The 27,427-nt window shown below is 46.6% G+C and overlaps 1 protein-coding gene across 3 annotated transcripts; it reads right to left on the reverse strand.

Moving 5' to 3' along the window:
- Positions 1-1,456: 1,456 nt before the first annotated feature.
- On the reverse strand, positions 1,457-26,940 carry She (Src homology 2 domain containing E). Of its 3 annotated transcripts, XM_021627457.2 has the most exons (6): positions 26,065-26,930; positions 24,042-24,168; positions 11,316-11,600; positions 8,444-8,585; positions 7,698-7,817; positions 1,457-5,601 (listed from the first exon to the last, which is right to left on the reverse strand). In XM_021627457.2, the coding sequence occupies exons 1-6, from the start codon at positions 26,674-26,676 to the stop codon at positions 5,418-5,420; spliced, it is 1,470 nt and encodes a 489-aa protein (XP_021483132.1). In that variant the 5' UTR covers positions 26,677-26,930; the 3' UTR covers positions 1,457-5,417. The 3 variants fall into 3 exon arrangements, with proteins under 3 accessions (XP_021483132.1, XP_060248144.1, XP_060248151.1); XM_060392161.1 differs by lacking the exon at positions 11,316-11,600 and having other exon boundaries at positions 26,065-26,934; XM_060392168.1 differs by lacking the exons at positions 1,457-5,601; positions 8,444-8,585 and having other exon boundaries at positions 7,699-7,817; positions 26,065-26,940.
- Positions 26,941-27,427: the final 487 nt, after the last annotated feature.

Below are 27,427 nucleotides of genomic sequence, written 5' to 3' on the forward strand. Positions count from 1 at the left end.
AGTTCTGCTGCGTGTAGACATCCTTTTCTCTTACACAAGGATGTAGAGAAGCTAACATACCACCTGGTGGCAAATCGCAGAAACAAAAATAGCTGGGAGGGATGGGCACACCTTTAATCCTAGTACTGGAGAGGCATCGGCAGGTATAACTCTGAGTTCAAGGTCAGCCTGGTCTATGAAGCAAGTTCTAGGGCAGCCAGGGCTGTTGCACAGAGAAGCCTTGTCTCAAAAACCAAAAATAGTGAATGAATGAATGAATGAATGAATGAATGAATCTTGTGAAAAATACCTGTTTCAAATGACCGTTTCCCATTTCTCTCTGTGTGTTATTTAAGACAGATTATCTGTGTAGCCCTGGCAGTCCTGGAATTCACTCTGTACACCAGGCTGGCCATGAACTCACAGAGATCCACCTGCCTCTGCCTCCCTGAGTACTGAGATAAAACTGGCTCCAGCCAGTTTCCTATTTCTAAGTGTGCAGTAGTGGTTTCCAGCCATAACTATGCATCTAAATTACCTGGTAGATTCTTGTGCGTGAGCAAAAGTAGTGACAGAACATTATCTGGAGTAAAGGGCCGAAGATAGTATAGATTATAGAGGTACAGGATCAAGGCTGACATCGAGCCATGGGAGCTAGGGTCCCCCCTCTTTTTTGAGACAAGGAAGTCCAGGCTGGTTTTGAACTCTGTGTAACAGAGGATGGATGACCTGGAACTCCTGACCCTCTTCCCTCCACTTCCCAAGTGCTGGGGATTCTAGCTATGTTCCACACACACATATATATTCTACCTTCGAAACAGCATTATAAGGATGAAATCCTACAACCGGGAGGCAGCAGCTATATCAGTAAAACACACACTCATATACACATTCACACACATACATACATGCAAACACACATGCATTCATACATTCACATACATTCTCCCATACACACACTCACACATACATATATACACACACATACATATATACACACATACTTACACACATCTACACAAACACACATACACTCCCACACACACTCCCCCCCACAAACACACACACACACACACACACACGCACGCACACACACACAGTCTAGTTCTGATGCTCAGAGGAAGAAGAGAACAAAGAGATTTGCTGGAGGGTTAAGCCACTGAGGAAAACTACTCTGCTCTTCAGGGAAAGCGGAGGGCTAGGGCTCTAAAGGCAAAGCAGGGGTAGGCTCCGGCTGTTGACTGTCCGCTGCATCAGTGCACTCCGGCATTAGCTTCACAGAATGCTCCAGCAGGTGTCTGCACAGGAAGTACTTTTCATAAAGAGAGGCAACTGACAGAATGAATGGAGCTAACTTGGGTGTAGCTCAGAGGCAGAGCCCTGGCTCACGCAATCCCCCACACCACCACAAAACCAGCCGACTGACCAACAACCAACCAACCAAAACACCAACTAACTGAACAGAGTGAAACGACTGTTTTCCTGGCAAAGCATTTATTGAAAGTAACATTTCAGAGTTAACCATCTTCCGGAAAGCACACAGCTACACTGGCCAGTGAAAGAGGACCAAAAATGTATGCTACAATAGGATTTGCCAAGGCACCTGCATTACACTCTCTGAAATATTTCAAAAAAGTTAAAACAACATATTAATTGATATTTAAAATGTCAAATCCTCCTGAGAACACATGGAACAGCTATTAACTTGACAATGATGCGTTGACAGCACAGTCTTCAAAAACAGAATTAATATTGTGAACTATATGACCCAGCCTGGGTCCAGGGCCTCATGGTGATTGTCATACTAGGAGTCAAACCACCATTTATGTGGGAAATGGCACACTTAAAAAAAGCAACTGCTGTGGCATTGTTTATTTTCATTTATGGACTATGTCAGAAATCCTTTAGACAAACTACCTGAAATGTGCACCTTACTTCTCAACTGCAGTTTTTTCTTGTCTCAGTAGATGGCAGTAGCACACCATCTTTCATTACATAGGCTCGGCCAAGAAGGGAGGCTAAATTAAGGAAAGGCTCACAGCTGGTCAAATTTCTCCAAGGCTAAGTTAGTGGGACCTGAGAAGTGGCAATGAGAAGAGCGATTTTATGGGAGTTTAAGGCTGAACTGGAGCTGGCTACAGAAGACAGAAAGACAACCAACGGTCGTGAGGTCCAAGAAGGGATCAGTGAAATCCCAGTATCAAGCATGTAGAGGAGGCATGAAGTCTAGAATGCACTGGCTTCTTGACAGAGGCAAGGAAAAATAAGACATTAACTGCTAACTTAAAAGGGCATTAGCAGAAGGGACAGACTCATTTAATAAGCGATTAGGGTCTAACATTTGTTCTTGAATTAAACATTGAGATCTGCCCAATAGCAAAGGCGAGGCACTGAGGGGGAACACTGGTAACAACCCAAACAACAAACAAGAACTGTTAAAGTAGGACCTGCTCTAGGAGAAGCCGCCTCTGCCGCCAGGCTCTCTGCCCAGCTTGCCTTCCTGTGGCAGAGGCCAGGCACTCAACTCCAGCACAGCAGAGGCAGACTCTAACTGGCCAAGGATAAAGGCCGTTCTTATAGGTGCATAGTAAACTCTCTCAGTAACCGAAAGGACACTTGGGTATTTACCACCTTTGAGCATACGCCCTAAAATCTCAGTATTCTATTCCTGTATTCAAGTTTAAGAAAAGAGTTTATGCGCATGAATGTTTGTATACAGATGTTTAAGAAAAGAGTTTATGTGCATGAATGTTTGTATACAGATGTTTAAGAAAAGAGTTTATGTGCATGAATGTTTGTATACAGATGTGTGAACCATGTACATGTCCGGGCCCTTATATGCCAGAAGAGGGCGGCAGAGGCCCTGGAACTGGGCGGCATGTGGGCGCTGGGAACTGAAGAGCAGCAAGTGTTTTCAACCTCTGAGCCATGTCTCTCTACTCCTAAGGTGGAACCTAGGAGGAAGCTCAAAGTCAGGATCCTCCCATCCCCACCCGCTCAGCATATCCTGCTGGCCTGTGCCACCAGAAGTTGTTAAAACATATCCTGATAGAAACTGCTATGCTACCACAGAAAATAGAGAAATCATTTGCCTTTCTGTTTTCTTTTTGGAGACACTCTCACTCTGTTGCCCAAGCTAGTTTTGAACTCTTGCCTCTGCCACTTACAGGTGCCCTCCGTTCTCAGGGATCCCTGTCAAAGTCAGTGACCTGGAACAGAGCAGTCTTTAAAAAGAAGTGTTTCTAAAGAACAAAAGGACAGCTCTATAAATGCTACAGATGTTCAAGGCATCTGGAGGGTTCACCAAAAGACAATTTTTCTAGAAAAAAAATTTTTTTTTCTGGGAGACAGAATCAATTCAAAGGAATGAAGATAACAGAAATATATGTTTACCAGGAGTAAATAACAAGGACCCCAAGCATCTGGAGCTAGGAGGACAAGCCTCAGAGCTCGCGCTCAGCTGGCCCAGGCTGACCAGTGATGGTTAGGACTTTCTGCTGGGACCTGCTGTTTTAGAACATAGGGCACCATATGCCACCTCCCAGCTGTGAGCTCCCTGGCTTCTGTCTCCTGTGTCACAACCTAGGAAGAAAACAGCAGCTTTAACATGCTCCTTCCACTAATGTATGACACTTTTCCTTTTATAACCCCCACCCCCCTACTGTGAAGACTAGACTGTATATAAACTGTTTCCTCCATTTTCAGTCATGTAAAGCAAATATAGAGGGAACACACTGGGCACACGGAGAAGCCTGGGTGACAATGACATGCCAGGCCTGCGTTCATCAGAGTCGCTGGGTGTGGGCCCAAATCCTGCCACACAGAAGCGTTTATAATTCTCTTAGCATTAATTCTCAAAGCATTCCTTTGAAGAGTAAGGAAGGCTAAGCCAAAAATAAGGCTCCATGGCTAGAATGATGACCTAGAAACAGGTTTAACACAGCGAACAATGCACATATAGAAGGTAATAAATGATAATAAACATTTGCTGGATGGGATTGGAACTGTGGCTACTGAAAGTTTTAACACGAAATGCCCTGTACTACACACACGGGGGCCAAAACAACCATCAGTACTGTGAGAGCAGCCTCTGTGAAGAACACTGTTCCACTGAGAAAAAGTCCTTTTCAACGTTTAAAAGCAAAATATCACACAACCCTTTGGCTAAGATCTTCACTGAAGCAGGAGAAAAGTCTACCCATGTGTCCATCAGACAGTGAGGAAGCTGAGTATGAAGCTGTGTTCTCCTAAGAAGTCTGGCCAGGTCAGTATTTCTTGTGCATCTGAAAGAAGTGACAAGTACTCACTTTCCACCCGAGCTTGGTCAGTGAATTGTCTCGGGAACAGTCTTGAGACCCAGTTTACAAACCTGAGCAAGAAATGTTCATCCAGTTCTGGTTCAGCCCGCCACCCATCATGTCTACCCATGGCACACCACTCCCATGAGACTGCCCACAACAGACAGATCACAAGCATAAACAGACAATGACATATCACGTTAGAGCAGTACAGAGCACCTCAGTGTCTTTCAAAGTGCTTCTGTAAGATACAACATTGGTTTGTTCTGTACATAAGGGGGGATATTTCCAGTTCATACAACTGGATCCCAATTTTGTTGTAAATATTAATTTGCTAAAATTACAAAGCAAATCTAATTTTAGTAAAAAAACCTAAAGATGATTCCCTGCAACTAAAATGCACAAAGAGAAAAAAAAAAGATGTCTGAAGTGCTGTGTAATTATCCAATAACAAAACAGTCGTTGAACTCTGTAAAGTTTTTTTAAAAATCGGAAACCAAATCTTTGGAGTACACTTGGTAATAATCAGAATCATGTAAGAGATGCCATTGCTTGATTATGGCAGTAACACTTTAATCTGGGATCCTCCAGTTTTTGCTCATAGTACTGACTCTGAAAAAATGAGAGAAAGCAAGAAAGCAAATACCAGTCTCAGGAAGGCCGACAACCACACAGCCCTGTAGTGTAGTTCTCAGGCTGTAGATCTGTGTGAAGGCCACAGCTGTGGCAGGACACAGAGAAAGGCAGCTTTCCTGTCCATTGTTCCCATTTCCCACTGTCCATCCACTTCCCCATGAGCAGCTCATGCTGCAGGATCTTCCAGCCCATGTGGTCCAGAGGCCAGGCACCCCGGCACAAGTTCAGAGTTCCTGAGCTCTGGACCTGCCTTTCCTAAGGGTCTCACCCCAAACAGAACTCCTACTCCAAGAGAGAAGGCAACGGGCAAGTGATGTTTCATACAGCAGAGCTGCCTGGCAGGGAGAGGGAGAACAGATCAGAACCACGTGCCCTGGAGCTAAGGCCACAGACTGTTTGACTTCTAAGTGCCTGACTCCTGGTCTACAGTAGAAGAGTCCTTTCCACGTGACGATGGTGGGTGCTGATGCCCTTTCAGGTGCCGGGGCTCTTGCTGGCTGGACCTTAATGAGGCTTGTGCACGGGGTGGAGTAGGGTCATGTGTTCTGCCCCTTTGAAAGGCAACTTCGCGCTGGAATAATAGTGTACCACTTCAGGGATGCTATCAAACACAGCACTGGTCTGATTCAGAGTGTATCTGTTGTCTTTTGTCTGAGCCACTATGATGTGGACACACCCTTGACTAGTCCTGAAAGAATAAAACAAGAAGACACGAATGAGCGAGCTAGCATCCAGCCAGCCAGATTCCCATTGGGTAAACGGGTCCTCTTCCTTCCTGCATTATGCATACATAGGCGAGAACTCAGCACACTGCTGGGTGTTCGGAAGTCTCTAAGCCTAAATGCACAGCACCCAACTTGTCTACCCTTATGACACATCAGCAGTCAGGACTGGAGGGGAAATGCCAAATAAACCTTTTCTACTGCCCAAATAGTAGGCCTGGTGCGTAAGCCTACGCCTGCTGCCACCTCTGTGCAGGTCACAGTCAGTCCCCAGCCGCTGCTGAAAAGACAGTCGAGGTTTTTTCTCCTTTACTTTTTCCAAAAGGAATGTTAATAATAATGACAACAGTAAGTGTGCACCTCACCACGAGGAAAGACCAGGCCTGGCTGCAGACAAAGACAGCTGGCACCAAGAGTCCCAAGATTTGATCCCAAGTGCTGCTTTCAGGAGCATAGTGGCTGTTCCTGGCATTGTCTGTGCGGCCTATCCCATTTTTCTGAGCCACACTGTTCTTATGCCCCTCCCCCACTTCTGTCCCTTCCAGTCTGATTGTTTCAGCTGCAGGGGCTCAGCTTCCTGAGGAAGGAAGTACTGTTAGGGCTCCTGACAATGATCCTCCAACATAGCACCGCTGAATTCACAGAGCGAAGAGAATTTCCATGAGACACACTGCCAAACCCACTGGGCAAAAATGAGTTTTCTGTGCACAATAAGGCAGAGTGAGCAACAGGTGACTCAGCATTTCCTTCTCTTCAGAAGATACTAGTATCAAACGTAGCTGGTGTTCTGACAGTCAAAGACTTGATATTCATTAAGGTCCCTCATACTTACTAGGGCATAAAGGAAAAATGACTGAGGCTGGGTGTGTTCACATGCCTGCAGTCCTCTCACTAGGGAAAAGAGGCAGGGAGCTTCACAAATTCTGTATCAACCAGGGCTACACTGTCTCAAGAAGAAAAGGAATGTGGCATACACTTTTAATCCCAGTGCTCAGGAGGCAGAGGCAGGAGGATCTCAATGTGTTCAGGCCAGCCTGGTTTACAATGTGAGTTCCAGGACAGCCAGGGCTACACAGAGAAACTCTGTCTCAAAAAAGGAAAAAAAGAAAAAAAGGGCGGTGCAGTTCTGGAGATATGGCTTAGTGGTTAAGAGTACTCACTGATCTTGCAGCACCCACATGAAGGCTCACAACTATCTCTAACTCCAGTTCCAGGGGATCTGATGCCCTCTTCTGGCCTCCATGGGCACTAATCATGCACGTGGTACATATATGTACATGAAAGCAAATACTCATAAATTTAACATAAATAAAAAAATCTTTTAAAAACGCAGAGGAGAATACATTGCACTCTTTTACACTTTTATTAGCTTTATTGACTTTTATTTCTGCACTTCTGGGGACAAGCCTTTGGCTTGTATGTGCCGGACAAGCTCTCTACCACTGAGCTGTAGCCCCAACCCTAGACACTGTTCTTTTTAAAAGAAAAAAAAAATTATTCACACCATTTCGGGTGTTTTACCTGCATAAATACTTGAGCACCATGTGTATGCTTGGTGCCCACAGAGGCCAGAAGAGGGCACTGAATCTCCTGGTGCTGGGGTGACAATTGTGAGCTGCCATATAGGTGCTTGGAATTGAACCCAGGTCCTCTGGAAGTACTCTCAACTGCAAAGTCATCTTTCCAGCCCTGATGCTTTTCTTTTTCTTTCTTTTTTTTTTTTTTTTTTTTTTTTATCAAGAATTATTTCTCTCCCAAGAGGCCTTAGATCTGGTAATGTAAGATTGAAACTGACTAGTGTACAATGATAATGAGAACAGGATCACCACGACTGAGGCAGATACAGTCTTTATCTAGTGTCAGTTTCTACATTCTGATCACAGGCTTTCGCCACTTGTGGCCAAGCAAGTGCCTTTTGTTTTCTGTCAATTCACACATCCCAGCCTACCCCAACCACCTTCATATTATACCTGTTCTGACTGCCCATCTGCCCCCACGGAGGAAAGACTGTCATAGCAGCCCTTGCCTTCAGACAAGGAAGCCATGGGATGCAGACACTTACTTCAGTGCAATGGAGTACCTACTGTTCCCTGATTCACTGTTTCGGACCAGGTAACCAGCTTCTTTGCAGGGCTGGAGTCGGCTCTCAGCCTCAGCTCGGGAAATGGTGCCATGATACCAACTGAACAGGGGTAGAGGAGAAAAAAAAAAAAAGTGCCATGAGTGTCAGAGTGCAAATCCAGATTGAGCACCACACCGCTAAGGCATAGTTTGTAAGGACTTGCTGGAAGATGCTCCAGCCTCAACAGATCCTGCTTCACATTCGGAACAGACATAGTGCAGACTCCAGCAGCCCTGGCTCACGAATCCTTTCAAGCAGATAGGGCCAAATCAAGGGGGTGATATTGTTCCTGGAGGGACGGCTCAGTGGTTAAGAGAAGGTGCCGGTCCTGCAGAGGACCTGGGTCCAATTCCTAGCACTGGTGTGGTGGCTCACACAACGCCAGCTCCAGGGATCCAACACTGTTTCCTGGCCTCTTTGGGTATCAGAGGCATGCACATGGCTCACATACATACATGCAGGCAAACACTCATTAAATAATAATAAGCCAATCGTTCACAAACAAAGCAAGCTTCCCTTCTGCATGGAAGGAAACTTTAAGAAGCTCCTGAGACACAGGCTCCTCCACCCTGAACAAACACACTGTGTCTAGAAGCTCGGCTCAGACAAGAATTCAGAAATGGGAGGGAGCGTACGGAATGCAGGGGACTCCACGCAGGCTAACACAATCAGTGAGGGAGACTCACGGCTGCTTTTCCAGGGCCAGGCCTGGGTCCACCTTCTCCCCATCACCGTGATCTGAAAGGGTTGGTTTCAAGGTCTTCTGCCAGTGGTACTGTCTCCCTGCCTCTTCTTTGCCTTGAGGTCGATCAGATCCTTCAAACTGGACTGGAAGGAAGACATCACTTAACACCAGAGACCACTGATGTCCGCCACATAGCCCTCAAAGAGAAAATCTCATACTGCCTTAAAGGAAAGTGCAGTGTGGAGCAGTGTCCCTACACAGCTGTGCTCTGCTATCACAGACATCTGACTATGTGGCCAGCATCCCTTTACCCCCACTTTCCTTGAAATAACTCATCAGAATAAACCGTCTGGGAACAGAAAAGGAGACCTGTGTTTCAGCATGGACTTTAGTCTAAAAACACTTAGAGTAAGTTTCTTAAAAGACTAAAAATAAATTTAGAATGTGGCTCTGGAGCACTCAGCCCTGAAGGAGGTGTCTGAATCACACGCTTCCCTCAAGGCTCAGGGATCTGGGCAGGAAGGCTGTAAGAGCCACGTGAAGTACATGATTTCGATGAGTCAGCATTTGCAGACACAGCAGACCAGACACTCATGAACTCACGGCGAACACAAGCTCAAACCACTCCCGGCACGGAGGAGGGACGTGAGCACAGGGAGATCAGTTTTCCTCACCCACACTTCAGCCATGTCAGCGCAGGAGCAGCTGGCCAACAAGAATAGGACTCTGCATTTCTTGGATTTTGTTTGTTTTATCAAGAAAGGGCTTCTCTGTGTAGTCCTAGTTGTCCTGGAACTCGCTCTGGAGACCAGGCTAGTCTTGAACTCACAGAGATCCATCTGCTGCTGCCTCTGGTGTGCTGGGATTAAAGTCTGGATTCTGTTTTTAAAGGCTCTTTTCTTTCCTTTCCTTTTGTCAGAAGGAAGTTGTGTGGGCAGGGAGGAGGTAAGATCTGAGAGCAGTTGGAGGACAGTAAAGAATATGATAAAAACATCCAGCATGAAATTCTCAGAGAACATTCTTTCAAAAGACTAAACATACATACATACATTTAATGAAATTTGGGAGTCTCTCTCTATAACATCAGTGGTAACAATGAAACAAATAAAGCAGAAAGAAAAAGCACCCAGAAAAAGAACAGAACCTTAAAACTGCTGAGGCCCCAGGACGGGCAGAGGAGAAACCACATAGAGGCATTTTGTATTGGCTTTTTTTTTTCTTTTTAGACTCTTTTAGCTCTTATATATCCTACAGTGGCCTGGAGCTTCCCATCCTCCTCTGCTGTGTAGGAAGTGCTGGAATTATAAGCATGCACCACCAACCAGCACACTCGCCCTACTTTCAATTAGATTTACTGTTAAGGGGAAAAGATACCTTTGAAAAGACAAAACAAATTCTGTGAGAAGGCCAAATGGAAAAACTATATCTTGGGAGCAGCTGTTACAAACGGTTGAGCCTCCACATGGTGCTGGGAACTGAACCAGGTCTCCTGCAAGACTAGTAAGCGCCCTTAACCACAGAGCCATCTCTCTGGCACACCTCACCCCATTCAATTTTTCTTTTAAAAGCCTGTTGGTCTACGTTCTCTTAAATAACTTAAAAACCCTCACACAAGCAGGATGTGGTGGTTTGTGCCTGTATCCCAGCTGCCTGTGAGGCTGAGCCCAGGAGCTGAGGCTAGCCTGCACTAATTAAATGAGAAATACCTTCCCTGGCCCCTCAAAAAAAGGTCCACATTTAAAGATGTGACTCTATCTTTAATCTAGGTTTTACTTTGGAATATCTTTCTAAAGGAATCAATTTGTAGCTGGGAATTGTAGCTTATGCTTCTAATACCCTTACTAAGGAAACTGAGGCAAGAAATTGCAAGTTTGAGGCTAGCCTGGGCTACATGATGAGATCCTGTATCAAAGCAAACAAAAACAACAAAAGAAAACCAAGCTGGGTAGTGGTTTAATCCCAGTACTTGGGAGGCAGAGGCAGGTGGATCTCTGAGTTCCAGGCCAGCCTGGTCTACAGAGTGAGTTCCAGGACAGATAGGACTACACGGAGAAACAACAAAACAAAAACAAAACCCAACAACAAAAGGAAACCAATGACAACAAAACCAATCTGGTTTCACTCTATTTGCACGCACAGTGACCCTAGGCCTATTTCACAATGAGCATCTAACAAGCTTGAAGAGTAAGTGAGGCCAAGAATGAGAAGAGCTGTTTTTAGTTCAAAAGCTTCAGTGATGGGGAATAAGCATGAAAATGGAAACAAGGGCACAATATCTGCCTGGTTGTCTTTTTGGTCACACAGAGGATTGAGTGGCTGAGAGTAGCCTTGAAGTCCTGATCTTCCTGTCTTCCAAATCCTGGGATTACAGACACAATCCATGCCTTGTCCATAGCTAGATTCTCATTTCTCTACCTCAAATGCCCTGTTAAAAAAGAGACTTGGGGATGTCAAGATCGCTCAGGGGGGAAAGATGCCTGTCACCAAGCCAGACAACCTAAAAATAAAAGACTTGTAGAATGAGGAACATAAAGAAAATGGACTTGACACAGCATCTGAAGTCATCTGTTGACTATGAAAGATGTAGCCTCTGCCATGGCTGTCAGAGGCGCTGCTCCTCCGGGCCAGACATGGAACCAGCCTCTCCTTTCCTCCTCACCTTCCTTAGCTCCCAGGAACCAGGACTCTGCTCTGGCTTTCTCATCACTTCAACAGAATGAACTCAAACTGGGTGACGGACACGTTTGCTGTGCCCACTTGACCATCATTCGCCACACACTTACACTGAAAGCCACACTGTGCCCAGTGAGCCTGTAGCACCGCTGGGTACCAGCTCTGAAAAGTAAGAAGTATTAGCATGTCAAGGCCCTCACCCGACAGGGCTCGTGCGATCTGCTCCCTCTTCCATTCCCAGGGCTGCTCATACTCGGCAGCAGGCCGGTCATCCTCCTCTGGCAGCCTGCTGTCTGCCACCCGCTGGCTGGCCTCTGAGGGCTCGTATGGGGTGTCATAGAGCTGTGGCGGCTTCCCCAGAAGGTCCTTGGAGCTGCGTCTCTTGGCTGTGGCCTCTGCCTTCATGGTGTCCCCTGGCTCACATGGGCCATCCAGTAGCTGCAGGGCTTTCACCAGGGGGTCTTTGGAGCCACGGCGTCTGATTTCTGAAAGTCAGGCATACAGGTCACACAGAGCACCTCAAATGGACATGGACAGGTGTCATGAGGCCATGGGTAAATCCAGTTACCCTTCGCTGAGGCAGCAAATGTTCCAAAACTGTTCTGGCCTGGGTTGACTACTCTCTGACCATGATGCGGAAGCAAAAAGGAAGGCTCAGAACTTTCATGGCTACTGCACAACCAGCACAGGAACTGAAGCATCACACCATTTCCAGGTAGTCTTTGCAGTTGCTGCATGTCAATTCCAAAAGACAGGTTTAAGAGAAAACACCTCTTGAACAACCAAATGAGCCAAGCCTGAGGATGACACTCAGGGCAGGAGGCCTCCGGGGTCTCTTCTAGGGTAGTGGAGAAGTGGCCTCTAGGTAGCACTCTAGTGCCTTCCCTGAGTGAAGTTTACCTTCAGTTCTTGTAATACTTCTTGTAATACCAGATTAAAGTATTTTGAGGAAAATCAGCCATGTATTGTATTGAAAACAGCGCTCAGACACACTAGGAAAGCTATTTGCGTTAGTCAGGTTTGTGTTTTTGTTTTTTTGTTTGTTTGTTTTTCTTTTTTCAGACAGGGTTTCTCTTTGTAGCCCTGGCTGTCCTAGATTCTCTTTGTAGACCAGGCTGGCCTCGAACTCACAGAGACCTGCCTGCCTCTGCCTCCTGAATGTTGGGATTACAGGCATGTACCACCACGCCTGGCGGGTTTGTGTTTAACAGGGTCTCACTATGTTAAAACAATTTCAGTCCCCAGCCCAAAATTCACCATGTAGACCAGGCCAGCCCTTTAACTCACAGATCTGCCTGTCTGAGTTTAGAGATTAAAGGCATGCGCCACCATCACAGTTCTTCAGATACAGACACATTTCAGAGCAGTGGGAGGTAGACACATTCACAAAGCATACTTGGGCTAATTACTGAAGGATGAATCCAAATAAAAGGCGTATGGGAGAAAACAAAATAATCTTTGATCTCCACCCTGGCAGCAAGCGCTATTCTAGGTGCTGTAGTGCTCACAGCCACTGTGTGAGATAAATACTTCTGTGTCCCCCATGTTAAAGAGAACTGAAGCACAAAGCACTTAAGGAAATGACCCAGACCAGTACGTGGTGAGGCCTGCAGTGGCAGGCAGGAAGCTGGAAGCCTTACTCTTTGACACCGTGCTTGGATGGACTCCAAGTGGAAGAAAAATGGAAGGTGAGCTGCCTCTGATGGACAAGGTCATTTCCAGTGGAGAAAGATGCTTGAGTGAAGATAGGGAGGCAGGAATCACAAGAGTGCCTGCCTGTTTTCTGCAAAGTTTCAGAGGCAGAAGTCCAGAGCAAAGGAAGGCGGTAGGAGATCTCAGTCGAGGAGGGAAAAGCCCAGAGAAGCAAGTGTGAGATGTTTGTTAGTGTTGTTGTTGTGCTGGTTTTAAAACAGATTTGTCTGTCTGTATGTATGTATGTAAATGCTTTTTCTGAATGCATGCCTGCACAGCAAAGAGGGCATTGAATCATGAGCTACCATGTGGATGCTGGGAATTGAAATCAGAACCTTGGAAAGAACAGCAAGGTACTCTTAGCTGCTGAGCCATCTCTCCAGCCCTGTCATATATATTTTTTTAAATAAAAGATTTCAAGATTTATTTATTTTTAATTATGTGTATGTATTTCTGCAGAAACCAGAAGAGGGCACCCAATCCCCCAGAGACAGTTCTGAGCCAACAGACCTGGTTGTGGGAACCAAACTTTGGTCCTCTGCCAAAACAGTAAGTTTCTTATCACTGAGCCAGTTCTCCAGCCCCATCTTTGTTGTTCTTTTAAAGACAGAGTGTCATGTAGCCCATGCTGGCCTGGAGATTGTTATGTAGAGAAAAATGGCCTTGAACTCCTGGACTCCTGCCTCAGCTTCCCAAGTGCTAGGATGTATGTAGGTGTATGTAACTCATCTGGAAGTGAGGTTTCTTTTAAAAGAGACATGAAGTTTGGATTGTGCTGTGTACAGTGCAAAACCATTTAAAGATCTTTGGTTTCTCTTTATAACAGCCCTGTCTGTCCTGAAACTTGCTTTGTAGACCAGGCTGGCTTCGAACTCATAGAGATCCACCTGCCTCTGTCTTCTGAGTGCTGGGATTAAGTGTGTGTGCCAGCACTGATGGCCATTTAAAAATAGTAAAGACAAGCAATAACAATTATATCTGTGAGTCACTTGATGGTAACTCTAGTATCAGTGTAGGATGGTGGAAGTGAGAACGATCTGGCCTAAGTCGATACATTGGGTGTACAGATAAACCTCCCTCTAAGCCAGCCAATTATCAGTTAAACAGCTAACCAGCGGAGGAGGAAGTCAGCAGTGTGTGCTGACTGACAAGCCTGGGCCTAGGGGCCTTACCAGGTTGTCCTAACCAAATGAAGATCCTGTCTATTAACTTTTCTGTCTATTAGCATCTGTGGAATGTCTACTCCATTGTAACCTAACTCCTCTGGAGAGAAGCTTCTCCTCCCACCTGATCCTCTGCTGGCCCCCAGAACTCACCACCTGCCTTGCACTTTTACCATAGTGGACCTTGTTTTTGACATACATGTTTCCAATGCGGCAGAGATGGCTGGGGCAGGGAGCACTATGCCTTGCTTATGTTGGCAGTACACGCGGCTGTGTAATGATGGGATGGGACGGGCGGGATGGCTGTCCAGGCAGAAGACAATGCAGCTCTGTAAGTATATGTCAAGGAGATTCTTGCCCTGGATGGCTATTAATACTGTGAGAATAAAAGCAACTTCTAGAGAAGGGGACAGCAGATTGAAAGGACAGAGAGCCCAAGGCAGAATTCTAGGCAAGGGTGGCCAGCAGAAGCAAGGAAGGCTGGGAAGGAATGGTGGAACAAGCAGAGGGTCAGAAGACTGCAATGCTATGGGAATGAGCCTGGAAGGACTTTCTACAAATTAAAACAAACAGAGAAAGTAATGTTCCCCAGAGAGCTACTGACTCAGTAAGAGTTCTGTAACCAAAAAAAGATAACAAATGGAGAAAGTTATTCAAAGACCACCACTACATTGAAGAGGGTGAACCTCAGCCAGGCATGGTGATGTATGCCTGAAGTCTCAGCACTTAGGAGGCAGAGACAGGCTGATATCTGTGTGTTCTGGGCCAACGTGGTTGACATAGTGAGTTCTAGACCAGTAAATGCTATATGGTAAGAACCTTGTCTCAAAGTGTTTGTGTGGGGGTGGGGGTGGGAGGTGACTTATTTCTATGGTGAGGTTTTCAATCTGTCAGCAACCACCTCTGCCTCCAGTTCCATACAAGTCTATGCTCACTGGAATCATGTGGGCAAACTGTAGCACGCATTCACCTAGGTGCGCCTCACCTCCACAGGACCTGACCTCGCAGAGGGATATAGTCTGTACAAACTACTGGGGTATTCTAATGAGCAGCTAAACTTGAGGATATCTCTTAGTCACTTCCTCTCACTCCCTAGAGCTAGTCTCCCATCCCCAAACAGAAGGACACATCATAGCATGATGCTGTGAATGTAGCTGGCAGAACTACCCCTGCTCCCCTTACCCCAGGTCAGGTGCCCAGGTAGTTTGAAGCCAGAGCTCTGTCTTTTGTCCTAGCCTCTTGACTTCCAACCCCACAGTTTTTTCTTCATGGCCTACTCTAGATGTACCTATGAAAAACAAGAAAGAAAAACATGCTCTGTTCATGGTTCAGCTGAGATAAGGCTGGCATTTAAAGAAATAAACGGTCCTTTTGCAAAAGTTAAGAAAAAGGAAGCAGGGCACACAAAAGAACCCAGAGGGTAAGTTCAGGGTTTTCAGGTTTCTAGTCAGCACGTATTATGCTCCGTATAGAAAGTCCTTCCTGAGATGCAGGCTTCGGACTGGAAAGACCTCGCAGGGGCTAAGAGCACTTGCTATTCAGAAGACCCAGTCTGCTTCCCGGCACCCATACGGAGGCTCACAAGCCTTTGCAACTCCAGTTCTAACACCTTCCTCTGGACGCCTCAGGCACACATGGTGCCCACACAGACACAGGCAATGCTAGCATACATACAATAACAACGAGAAAAAAGTCCTGGTTTCAATTCTGCTCCAAGTGAGCTGTATGACCCAAATGAGGAAGACACCTGAGTCTATCCTTAGGGTGGAGTCCCTGAGCCCATCTTTAGGGTAGAGGTCCTTCTCACAAGGAAATTTCAATAGACTTGCATTCGAACAAGGGCAGTGATTGGTTTCTGGAGTTATTACGTCTGTGTTCAGTATTTCTTTGCAATGTACCCTCCATTTGAAAGGGACCAGGAGCCACCTGGAAAGCTTGCAGCTGAAAATGCCCCTTCCTTGCATGGCCCAGGATTGGAGATATTGGTAAAACATCTTTTGAAACAATGTTTAGTTGGGCGGAAAAGAGGCTAGACACCTCCCCCTTCCAGGGCATTAACCTTCCAGTCATTCCAACACCTGGCTGTCCCCAACCTGAGGCGCCATAGAAACAGAAACAATCACAGGGCTGCAAGCCGACCCTTCCTGGAGGGAGAATAGCCCCTGACGTGCAGAGCTAGCTCCAAGAGGAAATGAGCCTGAGAAGGAGGAAATGGCAAGAGGAAGCTACACCCTGGCTGCCGATAGAGGCCATTTACTGTGGCAGACAACACGGGTGCTGTGGTTGGGCAGCAGATAAACACTCATGTGCATGCTCTCCAGACCCAGGGTGCCCCAAACCAGGGAAAATTGCAAGTGACTGGGACAAGCCTAACAAGGGCTGGAAATTTTCCCTTTCCACCCCTTAGTTCTCATCACACCTAATTAAGCCATTTACATCCAACACATGACAGAAGGCCAACACCTTTCTTAATGAACTATTAACAAATTTGTTTTTACAAAGTCTTGCTCTGTGGTCCAGGCTGACATCTAAGCTGTACCAATCCTCCTGCCTCAGCTTCCCAGAGACTGGGATTACAGGAGTGTACTACCATACCTGGCAACAAATTTAACTGCAATTAACTCTATATTATCCAGAGTTCTCTTTAAGAATAAGATTCTCTCTCAACAGTCAAGGTGGCGATGTTTGCTGAGCATGTACTTCAGTGCCATGCCCAGAACCTCCCAGAAGCCCTGGTGTACACAGAATCTGGTATACACTGACGGTTATTAGGCCTTTGCCCTGCAAGACACTGAGCTATGGTAGTAATCTCCTACCATATCTTACTTTGTATGTAACTTTATAAAAAAGATTTCCTGCAACTTTCTCTTTAAAAAATTAGATTTATTTATTTGTATTTTATGTGTATGAGTGTTTTGTCTGCACATACATGTCTGCTCACCACAAGTGTGCAGTGCCTGTGGTGGCCAGAAGAGAGTGGCAGCTCCTCTGGATGAATAAGTTACAGATGCCTTGAGTTCCTTCCACGTGGGTGGTAGGGACCAAACCCGAGTCCTCATGAACAGCAGCAAGTGCTCTAAATCACTGAGACATCTCCCCAATACACATGTAAGTCTTTTATTCCGAGACAGGGTTTCTCTTTGTAGCCTTGGCTGTCCTGGACTCACAGTGTCCCTGCCTCTGCCTCCCTGAGTGCTGGGATTACAGGTGTGCACCACTGTGCCCAGATGTGATATTTTAATTACGATTCTAAATAGTGTATCTTGCCCCAATCCCTTTCATGTTTCCAAAATCACTAAACATGCGGCCTCCCAAAGCTCTGTTTTCCTCCTGGATCAGGGACAGGGCCACTGCACAGCCGGCTTACCTAGGTCTCCCACCTAGTGTTCAAACTTCTAATCCGGTTAGCGCTTTCCTGTCTGCTAGCTCAAGATACTCAACAGAGGCAGATGCGGTTCAAACACCCCTACATTTACCAAGGAGAGACAGATTCAAGATTGTGCTGGGGTGCAGTTCAGTGGAAGGGCCTCTGGGCAGGTGGGAGGCCCTGGCTTCAATCTCCAGCAACAAGAAAAAGCCAAGAGTTCATGGGTTTTTTTCTACAATAGTTTTTAACATGCAGACGCACACATTTAACCAGATCTGACTAGTTAAGCAAACCAATAAAACCACTTGGAGGCAAAACAAAAATTTAAAAACAATCTTTGATGAGAGTTCAACAGTCAAAGCCACAGGCTGCCGGATGCCCTGCTACCTCTCCTTTCAGCAGAGAGATTTGGACAACTTATTTCATTCTTCTTGACCTAGGTTTCCTTGACTGTTTAACAGTCCCTGCCTTTCCACTGGTGTTGGAGCATTTGGTAGGGTTAGTTGGCAAGTTTGGCACCTCAAAGCCCTTGAAGAGTGACAGTGTAATGCCTCCTTTGGGAAGAATCCTCGTGCTAACTGGTGGCTGTCTGAGAAACTCCTGAAGACCTGCCTGGTGTGGACGTTTCAATGATGTGGCTAAAAGGCACACTGCTAAATTACAGACAATACATGTAACAGATGCTCAGAGGAGATACTCTTGTAATTTAGCAGAAAAGAGACAGGTTTATGCTAGCCATACATCCTGGGCTTGGCTGTGTATTTTTATTAACAATTCTTTAGATAAATCCCAAGGAGAATTTGTTTGTAAATTTTTAAGTTCTGAAAGTTAAAAGTTTTCAGAAGGGCTTACCACATTTCTCTCGCACCTTTTCTTCCTTTCTTTTAAAACATTTATATTTATTTTACTTTTTAAAAGATTTTTAAATTTTTTTATTTTATATGCATTAGTATAAAGTTGTCAGATCCCTTGGAATTGGAGTTACAGGCAGTTGTGAGCTGCCATGCGGAGTGCTGGGAATTGAACCTGGGTCCTCTGGAGAAGCAGCCAGTGCTCTTAACCACTGAGCTATCTCTCCAACCCCACATTTATATTTATTTATGTGTATGTTTGTGTGTGGCAGCAGAGGCCAGAAGGTGTTGGTCCCCTGTGGCTGGACTCATAAATGGCTGTGCACTGGTCGATGTAGTTGTGGGGAACTGCAAAAGCTATGAGTGCTCTTAACCACTGAGCTCTAGCTCCACATATACACTCCCCAGCACCTCTGTTTTGACAAGATCTTGCTATGTAGTTAGGTCAGGCTGACATGGAACTCACATTGTGCCCAGTGATCCTCCTGTCTCAGCCTCCCAAGAACTGAGATTATAAATGCAAGCTACCACACCTAGCTAGTTATTACATTTTTCATTGATGTATTTTTTTTTCCACTGGTGCTGCGTATGTTTTCTCCTGTTCTAACAGTGCAGGGAACTCCTAGATCCTGTTTCCTGCACTTGCACAGTCAGCACTGAGCCTAGCTCATAGTAAATGCTGAGAACTACTTGTTGGATATTACGAAAGTAACAACACGGACAACATCCTATGTGCCCAAAATACTGATTTTTTTTTTCCGAAGTTGAGGCTTGAACTCATGCATGCTTCTGCATGCTAGGGCAGTGTTCTCTCATTGAGCCAAATATGAAGCTCCAAGATACTGTTAAAGCACATGTTATTCCCACTTCACAGGTTGAAAGCTGAAGCGCAGAGGCTGGTACACAGGTACTAGCACTCCACAGTTAACTCATCTCACCAGCACCATTTCCACATTCTCTCAAAAAAAAAAAACAAACAAATAAACCCAAACCCCCAGTATTTCTTAGGATTTATGGCATATTTATGGCATATTTATGAGATTAGGGATACAGCACAGAGGTAAAGAGCATTTATCTATTGTGGTCTGAAACCCTGGCTAGATTCCTATCACCACATAAATACACAAACCAGAAAGATGGGAAATTTCTGACCCTTGGACTTGACAAGCTAGCACACACAGAGTAAGCCAAATCTTAAAAAGTGGAAAGTTAAACTGGGCCTTTCATTCCAGCACTCAGGAGGCAGAGACAAAAGGATTTCTGAGCGGGGAGGGCCAGACTGGTCTACATAATGAGTTCAGGTTAGCCAGAGTGAGACCCGGTCTCTGTGATTCGTGCACACACTTACATGCATACAGTGTGTGGTATGTATTTTAAAAGAAGAAATGTTAAGCTAAACTAACACAAAGTTTGTTTTGCTAAGAGAAAAGTACGGTATTCTTAGATTACTAATTTTAAAAATTAGTAATTTAAATTTAAAATGAGTAATTTTAAATTTGCTTATCTTTCTTTTGAGACAGGGTTTCAGTGTCTGGACCAGAACTCTAAACATAATACAGGGTGGCCTTTAACTTAACCCTAATCATCATGCTTTGCCTTCTGAGTGCTGGAATTATAGGTTTGCACCACTACACTTTGTTGAAAGTTAGTAATTTAGATTATTAAAAATTTGTTGAAACTTAGTAATTTACATTATTAAAATTTTAACTAACTTGGCATTGAATAAATTAATCTTTTATTTTTAGTTTGATTTATCCTATTTAAAACAAGGCAAAGAACTCAATAAACACTCAAATATTAAACATTATTTATTTATTTATCTATCTATCTTTTTGAGACAGCGTCTCATAATGGCTCTGGCTAACCCAGAACTTGCTTTGTAGACCAGGCTGGCCTTGAACTCACAGAGATCAGCCTGGCTCTGTGTCTTTTTTTTAAATAAATTTTATTTTTTATATTAATCACAGGTTATTTACTTTGTATCCCAGCCGTAGCCCCCTCCTTTATTCCCTCCCAATCCCATCCTCCCTCCCTCATCTCCTCCCTGGCCCTTTCCAAGTCCACTGATAGGGGAGGACTTCCTCCCCTTCCATCTGACCCTAGCTTATCAGATATCTTCACGACTGGCTCCAATATCCTCCTCTGTGGCCTAGCAGAGCTGCTCCTCCCTGGGGGGCGGGGTGTGTGTGTCAAAGAGCCACCACTGAGTTCATGTTAGAAATAGCCCCTGTTCCCCTTACTAGGGAACCAACTTGGATACTGAGCTACCATGGGCTAATCCGAGTAGGGTTCTAGGTTATATCCATACATGGTCCTTGGCTGGAGAAACAGTCTCATAAAAGACCCCTGTGCCCTGATATATTTGTTCCTTGTGGAGCTCCTGTCCTCTCCAGGTCACACTAACTCTGCTTTCTTTCATAAGATTCCCTGCACTCTTGGCTCTGTGTCTTAAGTGCTGGAATTAAAAGTATGTACCATTACACACAGCTTATTCTATTTACCTCCTATTGGACACTTTGGTAGGTGGGTGGAGGGATAAGGACTTGTGTAGCCAAGGCTGGCCCTGAATTCAATTCTCCTGTCTCAGACTCTCCAGTCTCAGAGTTACAGCTACATGCTGCTACTTCAAGCTGAGCTTTTACTTTGGCAGATGACAGGAATCTGAACAGCATAGCTTTGGGTCAAGTTTACAATGCCTTTGCAGACATCATTTTAAGTAGGTCATTCAGGGCTTTGTGGCACAGCACTTCATTTGGAGTGGCAGATATCAATTCAACTTCTTCATCTGTCTCTGAAAAACTCTTGTGAAGTCAGGTGAGACACTAATCTCACAGGCTGCAATCTCAGCACTTGGGAGGCTGAGAAAGGCAGACAACACTGAGTTCAAGGGCAGCATCGCTATATAGCAAGACCCTCTCAAAACAAATGAACAAAAACAAAGAACTCAGACAGCAGGCACAGAGGCTCATGCCTGTGACCCCAGAACTTTTTAAATTCAAGGCCACGTAGTGAACCAACCTTGCTAAGTAGAGTGGTGCACATCTTTAATGCCAGCACTCAGGAGGCAGAGGCTGGTGGAGCTCTGAATTCAAGACCAGCCTGGTCTATAGAGTGAGTTCCAGGACAGTCAGGGTTACACAAAGAAACCAAGTCTGGAAAAACAAACAAAAAAACAAACAAACAAACACACATAAATGTTTAAAAACTATAGTGAGCAGATCTCGTCTCTTAAAAAAAAAAAGTGTGTTTGTGTGTCAAGGTGGCATGGCAGGAGCATGCTTCCAATTGACCTGGTGTTCAGTTAACAGAACCCATGTGGTAGAAGGAGAGAGCTAAACCTACAGGTTGCCCTCTGATTTCCACACATGGGCTATGCCAGGCACCGGACCCACCCACCAAATAAATAAAGTATTGCAAATGGGACAACCCTGAGGTCCTACAAGCTTGTATTTCACCTAGTAACAACAGGAAAATGGTTACAATCCCTTTCCAGAGCTTTGTGGTGATTAAACAAAGAAAGTGGAGCTAGGGATGCAGTTCAGTTGCAAAATGCTGGTTCATTACTCTCAACATCCTGGGTTCAACCCTGAGCACAGAGCAAGGGGAGGTGAGGCAGCATTGGAAAGGCAGCTACACTCTTGGCCACTTCTCAGCCCCTTCAAAGAAGCTACTTTTTTTTTTCTTTTTTTGGGGGGGTACTGGATTTCAATACAGGGTTTCTCTGTGTGGTCTTGGCTGTTCTGGAACTCACTCTGTACACCAGGCTCTCCTCGAACTCAGAGATCCACCTCCTTCTGCCTTCCAAGTGCTGGGATTAAAGGCCTGAGCCACCATGCCCCATTACAGAAGGGACTCTTTGCACTGGACATAGGGTGCTACAGAGAACCACCACTGGTTAACACAAAGAACAGGTGACTGTGGAGTACTCATCCCCCAGAGAGGCATCTACACACAGCAGTCACACCCGAGCTCAGGGAGCACTGTGGAAGAAAGGGAGGAAAGACTGTAAGGGTCGCAGGACCAGGAGGACAGCCTGGCAGTGATGCTGCCTTCATGAACCCTCACCCGCACGGATGGGGAGGAGCCAGCCCCATCCCCACAAAATCCACAGCTGCTGAAAGAGGGAGTCAGTTCCACATCCCAGGGTCAGCCCTGCACCCATATGCACACAGGCAACACTAAGTGGACTGTATGTATACCCTACTTATATAGTTATACATATATGTCACTTACTATATATATAATAGAAGAAGAGGCCACATATTTGAGAGGGGTGAGGTGGAGACACAGGAGGAGTTATGGGAAGGGCTGGGTGTGACCATAATGCACTGTACTTACGTATAAAATTCTAAAAATAAATTAAAAGTAAAAGAATAAAAAGAAAGAAAACACTTTTCCTTGGCTATATGTAAAAGTCAATCCTTTTAAACCGCTGATATTCTGTAAAAGTGACTAATTTCGTTTTCACTTCCTTTCATTCACAGATTTCATAGGGGCCACAGTCCAGTGACCCGCAGGGTCACAGCCTGGCCAGGGCACACCCTCCCCGGAGTGGTACCTTATCTCTGTGAGCAGGGAAACAGGAAACAGAGCAGAGCTTTCCTGTCGCTCTGCTTAGATGATTCTGAGCCTGTCTTGGCCTTCCAGGGTATGACAGCCGGCCTCTGGAGGGTTGGACTTGCACCAGTGTGCTTCCATCATATTAAAGTCTTAACGCATGCAGAGGGTGCCCCAACAGCCAGCATTCAGCAGCCACACTTTTCATTATGGGTGTTTAAAATTATCAAATAAATCTGATAGGTTTGATGTTTTGCTTACACCAAGAGCTGAGTGAAATGAGAAGGCCTGCCGCCAAACCTGACAAGAAGGTTTGCTTAGCCTACAGATGAAAATGGCTCAGACTTGAAAAGTGACAGGATTAGTTTAGTGTTGTGTGATTTGCCTGAAATTGTTGACAGTGATTGTTAATTAATTAGTCCCTAGTAATTAATTGTTTTGTTTCAATGTTGGAGAACTTGAGATAAATCTACCACAATACAAAGAATTATATTACATCTGCAAATGTTTACTAATTGGATCCCTTAAGTATATGCTTGTACTGACTTATGACTCCCATTATGGGTGCGAATGCTTTTGAATGTGGCTAAGAAATGTCTACCATTAATCTTAAAAACTGAAGACCAGGAGGCCAGTGAGACAGCTCAGTGGGTATAAAGGCAGCTGCCACGGAGCCTGACGTGACAACTGGATTTTGCTCTCTGGGGCCTACAAGGTAGAAGGAGAGAACTGCCTCCCCATGTTGTGTCTTGACCTCCACCCTCACCCAGTTCACGTGTACACCCAAGTAAAGTAAACTGTAAGAAAATATTTTAGAAAATGTTTTAGAAGGCAGATTCTCAAATGCTATTTTGTACAAAGTTAGAAAAACAAAACCCTTCAAATTCTTAAAATTCTCAAAGACACTAAAAGACATTTAGGAAATTTCCCTTTATGATTTGGATCTAATCTCTGTTTCTTCCAGTCAGCAAGACTTGCTTAAATTGCTCTCTTCTCCAAATCAATCTCAATCTCTGTCTCTCTCTCTCCCCTCTCTCTGTTTTTCTACCTCTCTAGTTTGTTCTTTCTCTCTCTCTCTTTCTTTCTTTTTTCCTGAGGCTGGGTCTCTCTACATAGCCCTGGCTGTCTTGAAACTCACTATGTAGACCAGGCTGGCCTTGAACTCACAGAGATCCTCCTGCCTCTGCCTCCTAGTATGAAGGGAATGTGCCACCATGCCCAACCCTGGTTACAATTCTCCAACACTCAAAATGAGACTGTTATTTCTCCCTCATTAAGCAGAGCCCAGTAACAAACCTGTTATCATTTGCTGTGCATCGTAGGGCTCCATGTAGCCATCATTTTCACCCATTCTCTCTGCATCCCTTTGACCTTTTGTACGTTTGGCATCATATGGGTCAGCATAATCTTCTAAAATGATGACCTGTCCAATAAGAAAGGACAGTTGCTAAGGATTCTCAGACATGAAAACGGCAACAGCACTGAAATGGCTACTGAAATCTCATTAGTCCAGACAGTTTTTATACTTGATCATGTATCTCTGTCAGATATCTTTTTCTTTTTTTTTACTTGATTTGTGACAATTTACCTAAACTCTTGCTTGTGAGTTAGAGGATGGCAGGGTGGGCAATGGGAAGTGGCAAGTGTCTGTGGCTTCAATGCATAAGAAGAACTGATCTACGATGTACTGACAGCCCTGAATCCAGCTCCTCTCAGCTAAGCAATACAGTCTAGAGATCCAGCTACCCACAGCACTGAGCTAAGTCAAAATGAACTCATTCCTGGCTTCAAGGAATTTTTACACGCTCCAAAGAGACAGGCTTCATAGTTTAGCACTGAATAATATGAGAGAATTCTGGGTCCCATAAGCCACAGGGATAGTGAGCCAGTGGCTACAGACAGATAGAAATTTGATGTTATTTGTGTGTACGAGCATCTATCATTCCAAAACCACAGGGTGCCTGGAAAAGCACGGTGTGCTGTCTTGCTGTGTAGTGGCTGGGTGACAGTATCAGCAGGGAGCAACCCTCCTCAGACAGGAAGCCAGAGCCCTGCTCCACAGTCTGGCAGAATGTTCCCTAGAAAGCTCCCACTACGGGAGCCAGAGGAAAGAATCCAGACAGTGAAGGGGAAGTGAAGAGAGAGGAACAGACTAGATGACTCCTCCCCATGGAGAAGATAGCTGAAGAAACTTCAGCCACCCAAAGGTGATACCCACAATTGAGGGTGTGATTACCACGCACACCATCCCACTCTCCTTGATGCTGTATGTGCTATAGCTTAGATACCGCAAGGAAGTCAGGCTTAGAGTCCAGGGCTCTAAGGTGCTGTGAGGCTCTTGTCCAACAGTGGGGCATGCCACCCAGTTATATTTCCATGGCTCTGCGCAGTGCCTGGCACAGGATAGGCACACTGGACATCTCTGTAAATGCCTGAATGGAGGAATGAGCAGAGGTGCCCAATATATGCCATCACACATGTGCCACAAGTTCATGACTGTCTAGGTAGGCAGCTTGTTTAAAGAGATTGTTTAAAGCAGTCCCTCACCAGGAAGGGATTGCTCGGGCTGAAGTCTAAAATCTGGGTGGGAGCTCTTCTCTCCCCCCAGTTTCTCACAGGAGAGAAAAATACAGCTTTGCCCTGCAAGGATGGAGAGTAGGTTCACAGATCCACCCCACCCCTCCCCTTTCCCACACTGGACAGTACCCAGAAGCCAGATGCAGGAAACACCTTCTTTTCTCCTGATCTGTAACTTCCTTAAGGGCATTTCCTTGTTAGGTACTGTGCCCCTTTAGTGTCCATGGCCCTTACTCTATATGGCTACAACACAGCAAATATCCACAGAATGAATGGAAGGCTTGTCACTTGGCAGTGCTGAAATTCTGAGAGGCTGGAAGACGGGAAATCCACACTTCACAATTTATAGGCTACTGCTGCTCTGCATGCTCAAGAGGTGTAAGCCAGACAGAAGTCTAGCTTGGTAGACCCCTTGACATTAAACTTGAAAACAAGAACCAAACTACATCACACCCATAAAAGGGCCAATTTCTTTCCCTTCCCTGCCAAGGCTCTTCTGAACCACTAACCCAAACCAACCACAGCAAACCTTGCTGTCAAGATTTCCAAGTCTGGGTGAGAATTTTTCCAAGAGAAAATAAGCCTAATGATTTCCGAAGGTGAGAGGCAGAACTTACGCAGGGGAGGACCTTAGAAAACATCTCCAACTTCTCTTACGCATAAAGACTACTGGGGTTCAGCGGGTTCCTGTGAACCACCACAGCCCCGCGCTGAGAACTGGGTAAAGACGCTGTATTCTTACCATGTCATGCTGTTTCATTATCTTGCCTTTGTCCAGCTCGGGGCCCAGGGAGGATGGGGAAGAGGACGCGGAAGAAGAAGAGCTGCCGGAGCCACTGGTGCTGCCGCCGCCCGGGTAGCCACTCTTACCATTCTTCTCCTGCGTGTCCACCTTGATGAGCCTACTGATATAGGTGCTGCAGCCCGTGCTCTTGGCCACCGCAGCCCGATGGGGCTCCTCCTCGGCGGTGGTGGCCGTAGCGGCGGCGGTGACCCGGGAGTTCTTACGGCCTTTGCCTGCCGCGGCCTGGATCAGACCCTGCAGGCTGTCCCGGGACAACCGGCTGTCCTTGGGGGGGCCGCTGGCCGCCCTGCTGCCTCCCATCTCGGCCGCCGAGTTCTTGCGGCCCTTTCCCGGGGTGGGCGCCGCGCCGCCGGTCTCCGAGTTCTTGCGCGGCTTGCCACCGGCGCCCCCGGGCCTGGCGCGCTCCGACGCGGTCTTCAGAGTCAGCGGGAACTCCTTGAACCACTTCGCCGCCATCGGGGGGCCCGGGAGCGTCGAGGCCACGGAGCAGACGAGCGAGGAAGCCCAGCCAAGACACCGAGGGGCGCCAGAGGCCGGGGGCCGCCGCATTCCCCGGGGCTGGGCGCTGGAGGCCGCCGCGAGGCTCCCGCTCGACGGTCGCGTGCGCCCGGCAGGGAGGGCGCCGCCGCCCGAAGCTGGCCGGCGCGGCGACCGGACGGCGCGGCGTGCTCTGCGCTCCACCGCCTGGGCCGGCGGGCGCCGGGGCCTCCCCTGCTTTTCCTCCCGAGGTGGGCGAGGCCGAGCTCGCGGAAGCCCCTGCAGCCCTGCCCACACTCCCAGGGACCGCGGCGGACGCGGTGTCCCGGCGCCCGCCCCACGGGGCGCGCACAGGCAGGCCGGCCGGCCGCGCCCCTCCCTCGCCGGCGCCGCGCGGGGGCGCCTGCGCACCGCTCGGCCTGGCCCCGCCGACGGGACGGGTGCGAGGATGGGTGGCCAGGAGAGCGCTCGCGGACGATTGCCGCTTCCCTCGCTCCCCCATGCCGCACGCGCGTCAGAGGCCGCCGCCTTCCCTGGGCGCGGGGGGAGGGCGGCAAGGCTCGAAGCTCGGCCAGGCGGGAGCGCGAAACCCGCGCAGGGCGCGACGGGCGAGGCGGGTACCCCCGACCTGCTCTGAACGGAGACGCCTGAGCGCGCTCCCGGTGGCTGGCTCTCTCATTCTAGCTCTCTCAAAGCGATTTCAAAGCTTTTTGGTTAAAAAGGTTAAATACGAACGGGAAACTAAATCTTTTCGTTTAAAAACGGAGCGTGGCAGTTGCTTACAAGTCTTCACTGGTAGACCTGCGGACTTTTGAGGCAGAAC

The sequence above is a fragment of the Meriones unguiculatus genome, chromosome 1 (genome assembly GCF_030254825.1).
Source record: "Meriones unguiculatus strain TT.TT164.6M chromosome 1, Bangor_MerUng_6.1, whole genome shotgun sequence".
NCBI lineage: Eukaryota > Metazoa > Chordata > Mammalia > Rodentia > Muridae > Meriones > Meriones unguiculatus.